This window comes from Chrysochloris asiatica, unplaced genomic scaffold (assembly GCF_000296735.1).
Source record: "Chrysochloris asiatica unplaced genomic scaffold, ChrAsi1.0 scaffold00042, whole genome shotgun sequence".
Lineage (NCBI taxonomy): Eukaryota > Metazoa > Chordata > Mammalia > Afrosoricida > Chrysochloridae > Chrysochloris > Chrysochloris asiatica.
The window spans coordinates 17779851-17784834 of NW_006408560.1; the positions used below are offsets into that span (position 1 = coordinate 17779851).

Here is a 4984-nt window from a genome sequence, read left to right on the forward strand (position 1 = left end):
CTGATTCATAGTGACCCTACAGTACAGTAGAACCTCCCGACAGACTTTCCAAGGCTGTGAATCTTTATGGAAACAAACTGCCACTTCTTTCTCACTTGATACAGCTGGTGGGTTTGGTTGGTAGGCCAGCTTCTGACCGTTTGGTTTGTGAAAAAGTGTTTTAATCTAGCATCACCATGGCTCCTTGATTTAATGAGAGTACAGCTAAATTTGAAATTAGCTGTATGTTCTTGAAGAATGTATGTTCTTGAAGAACATTTTAGTCCTGTTAAGTTATCATTTCTGGGCTTGCAGTTTGTAATCCAACTCTTTTATTGATTCTTTCAAACACTAAAGTTGAGAATCACTGGATAATTATGTCAATCTCCTGAATTAAAATGTGATGAAAAATTTCCACTGGTTTATTATGGTCTTAATTGTAGTGGATTCTACCTCAGAATCCAATCACTGCAGAAAATGGACTCAATTTCCGATTTAGACATAGGGTTATTATGCTCATGGCTCCTATTCCCCTGGTTTCTCAAATAATGCCACCTTTGAGAAACTGGCAGCATTATTTTTTTTTAATAATAAAGTTGATTGCTAATTAAGCCCAAGGCAATGTGTCCAGGGCCTCAGGTGTCCAATGATCATAGTACAGATTTCTGATAACTACACCCCATCTTGATCACCAGAACTTTTAAAGATAGTGATTTAGGTTGGAGGAGTTATAAAGGATAGAGGAGGCTAGTTTTTTAATGCGGATGAGGGCTCTGTCTTCAGGCAGATTTTCTCTCTTCAGCTTCTTCTTCTTCTGCCAGAGAACTACATAGTTGTTGCTGTTGTTGTTGTTGTTAAGTGCCATCGAGTCGGTTCCAACCCATAGCGACCCGGTACAGGGTTTCCGAGGGTGTAAATCTTTACGGGAGTAGAAAGCCTCATCTTTCTCCCGCGGAGCGGCTGGTAGTTTCGAACCGCTGGCCTTAAGGTTCGCAGCCCAATTCGTAACCACTACGCTACCAGAGCTCCTTGAGAACTACATAGAATAGCTATTAATTTCTGTATTGGAGTGAACAGTGTGAGTACTTATTGAGCAGCAGGAACACTGATCTAGTTTGGGGCTTTATGGAACCAGAAATCTGAGTGTTTGAGAGCATTTCCTCTTCACCTCCATGGAGATCAGTGTAGTAGCTCAGCTAAGTGGCAGCAATCAGGAGAAGAAACGGGAGCTACTTTTTCACACAGGTAATAAGGAGTTCCTTGATGGTGCAAATGGTCAGTACACTAAGCTACTAACCAAAAGATGAGAGGTTTGAGTCCATTTGGAGATGCATTGGAAGAAAGCTCTGGAGATCTACTTTTGAAAAATCAACATGGAAAATCCTATGGAGTATAGTTCTATTCTGATAAACATGAAATCACCATCAAAGTAAGTGGTGGTAAGGGTGACTAGACATTATTCAGAGTTTCATGATTTTTTTTTTTTTTAATGGTCAAGCCAATCATTGTTATCCTCAACTCGATTTTCTTTTTCCTTTCTTGTTTTATTTTATTTTATTTTTTCTAGATTTAGTAACATATAGCTTACATACAACACATATTTATCAAACCTCCATTTGTTTTTTCTGCTATGTACTCTGGTTGTATGTTTTTAGCTATAACTGGAATCTAAAATGGTGTTAAAAATCCAGCTTGATAAATCAATTTGGGGAAGATAAAAGTCCATTTCTCTGTTTTCTGAAGTCATCTACATAATTTCTCTTCAATAACTGCTTGATGATTTCTCTAAAATTAAGGTTTGAATTTCTCAAAAGTGTTGCACATGCAAGTTTCATAATTGTTCTCTTTTTGAGGAATCCAGATCCTCCATTGTTGAGTGTGGCAGTGGACTGCTAACAGGAACATCAGTGGTTCAAACCCATCAGCCAGTCTTTGGAAATCCTATACAGGGTTGTTATGAGTAGCAACCAACTCGACAGTACTCAACCAATGATGACAATGACCCCAAATCCAGAGGCCTATGAGTTGATCCACTCTATGCTTGTTGTTATTAAGTGTAATTGAGTGGGTTCCAACTCATAACTACCCTGTGTAGGGTTTCTGAGGTGTTTAAATCTTTGCGGTAACAGAGTCTCATGTTTCTTCTGCAAAGCAGCTGGTGAGATCAAACCCCCAGCTTTGTGGTTCACAGTCTAGTGCTTATCTATGCCACCATCCACTTAAAATATCATGTCATTCCATTTTGTCAGTGACCTATGTGCATAGACCACCAACAACATCATTTGAATCTAGGTGCTACAAAGTACAATGGATTTTCCAAAGAGTTAGAAAAATAGGACACAGAATGTTTTCTGTAGAGATCACAACCTGTATCCCACACACAGATTACAGACCTATAGATTATAGAATAGGGAAGATTTTGATCATCACAATAGAGAATCTTGGCCTTTCTGAGTCAGAAGGGCTCTTGTGATCATAATATTTAACTGCTACTGTGAGTCTTGGTGTGGTGCTGTATGGTAAAGCACTGGACCATAAGTTCAGCAGTTCGAATTCACCAGCCACTTCTTAGAAAACCTATACAGGGTCACTGTGAGTTGTAACTGACTCAAGGACACTTAACAACAACCTTAAGCCAAAACTCCTTCAGAAGGTTATTGTTCAGAAAATCAAGGAGACTGTTTTAGTATGTTCATTGTATCATAACGGGCAATTGCAGTTATTATTCACTCTGTCCCCTTCAATTTTTAAATATGGAGACAACATCCACGTTAACTATCTTACTCAATGTCACAAAGATAAATAGGTCTTCTTAATCCCAAGGGAAGGAGCTTTCTCCATTTTATAGCCTGGGGTTATTGGGTAAAAGTAATTATTTGTTGTTGTTTTTCCCCCTCTATATCTTCCAACTACATTGATGATAGTATACTCTACTGGTTTCTGTTGTCTTCCTGAGATGCTGGGGGTGCCTTCTCAGATGAATTGGATCTCGATAGAAAGAACAAATATATCAGTCAAGTAATTCATTGAGGCCATGGGATTATATTAATACTATATTTCAAACAGTCACTTAATTTATATAAACCATACTCATAGGTCTAACTAACAACTAAACTTAACTGTCTTTGGCATTTGGTTGATTTAGGCAATGCTTCAGAATCAGAGAATTCCAGTTTTCCTGGTCTATTCTATATGTCATATTCAGCGGAGTTAGAGCATATGTCATATTCAGTGGAGTTAGAGCAGAGTTGGAGTTAGACTGGTTAAAAGGACAGCAGATGAACATCTTTGGGGCTCCAGATAGTCTTTAGGAAAAGTGATGCAACACGGAGGAACAAAATTTGACTATATATTTGTTTTCTCCCAGTGTGTGAAACAGAATTCTTTTCAACCAGAAGGAGGTACTAAATAGGGAAACTTTGGTATTTCTTGACTCTACGAGATATACAAGGAGTCCTTCTGGTATTATTGGATAAACAGTAGACTGCTAATTTCATGGTTGGCAGTTCAAACCCACCAGTTGTACTGCTGGAGAAAGATGAAGCAACTTATATCAACCCTGCAGAGGGATTCAGATGTGTAATTAATCTTAATTTTCTTTTATCAGACATTTTGAGAGGGAATGAAGGAGTTTTACCAAATATCTGAAAATGCCTGCTTCCTGAAGACTTTATGAAGCTACTTCCATTTTCCTTATGGATCCCAGCCTCTAAATCTGTTCCTAACTCTTCTCTATAGTATAACTCTCCATGGAGTGGGTCAATGATACAGTTGTGAGAGAGTTTGTCTTCCTGGGCTTCTCTTCTCTTGTTGGGTTGCAGCGGCTGCTCTTTGTTGTCTTCCTTCTACTCTACCTCTTCACTCTGTGCACCAATGCCATCATCATTTCCACCATTGTACTCAGTAGAACCCTTCACACACCCATGTACTTCTTCCTTGCTGTCCTCTCCTGCTCTGAGACCTGCTACACTTTCGTCATTGTACCCAAGATGCTTGTTGACCTGCTGGCCCAGAAGAAGACCATATCCTTTCTGGGCTGTGCTATCCAGATGTTTACTTTCCTCTTCCTTGGCTGTTCCCACTCCTTCCTGCTGGCAGCCATGGGTTATGATCGCTATGTTGCCATCTGTAAACCACTGCACTATACAGTGTTCATGGGACATGAGGTATGCGTGGGACTAGTGGCTGCTGCCTGTGCCTGTGGCTTCACTGTCTCCCTGGTCACAACCTCACTGGTATTTCATCTGCCTTTCCACTCCTCCAACCAACTGCATCACTTCTTCTGTGACATTTCTCCTGTCCTCAAGCTTGCATCTCATCACTCCCGCCTGAGTCAGATGGTCATATTCATGCTTGGTGTTTTTGTCCTGGTAATTCCACTGCTACTTATACTGATCTCATATATCCATATCATTGCTGCCATTCTAAAAATCCAATCCTCTGCGGGAAGATACAAGGCCTTCTCCACCTGTGCCTCCCATCTCATTGTGGTAACTGTTCACTATGGTTGTGCCTCGTTCATCTACTTAAGGCCTAAGTCCAATTACTCTTCAAGCCAAGACACTTTGATATCTGTGTCTTACACCATCCTCACTCCATTGTTCAATCCGATGATTTACAGTCTAAGAAATAAGGAGTTCAAATCATCTCTTCAAAGAGCAATGGGCCAGACTTCATTTCCTGTGAATTAAAGAGCCAATTTGAACTATCCAGTTAATTGTGTGCCTATTATGTGCCAAGCAAAATGTGTGATTTCACACACCTTTTCATTTATATTTCCAACTGCACTTTGATACAATTTCACATATGACAACCATAAGGCTCAAAAAAGACATTCTGGCTTTGTAGTCAGTAGTGCTGTCTCTAACATAGCTATGTAGATGTAAGAAGGCATTATTCAGTTCTAGAACAAATTCCATTATAACTCACTTCTTTAAATACTGGTCATTCAAAATGAGTATGTCAACTGATAAGAACAAAGATATAACCAAGCCGTCTGTTTCCA

General features: G+C 39.6%; 1 protein-coding gene across 1 annotated transcript; it reads left to right on the forward strand.

The window, feature by feature from the left end:
- Positions 1-3728: 3728 nt before the first annotated feature.
- LOC102821915 (olfactory receptor 10K1-like) lies at positions 3729-4670 on the forward strand. The gene has a single exon (XM_006861617.1). It carries the CDS (start codon positions 3729-3731, stop codon positions 4668-4670), a length of 942 nt encoding a protein of 313 aa, XP_006861679.1.
- Positions 4671-4984: the final 314 nt, after the last annotated feature.

Bases quoted from the DNA above. Each gene is read 5' to 3' on its own strand.
- LOC102821915 (XM_006861617.1), top strand. From the start codon at position 3,729: ATGGAGTGGGTCAATGATACAGTTGTGAGAGAGTTTGTCTTCCTGGGC.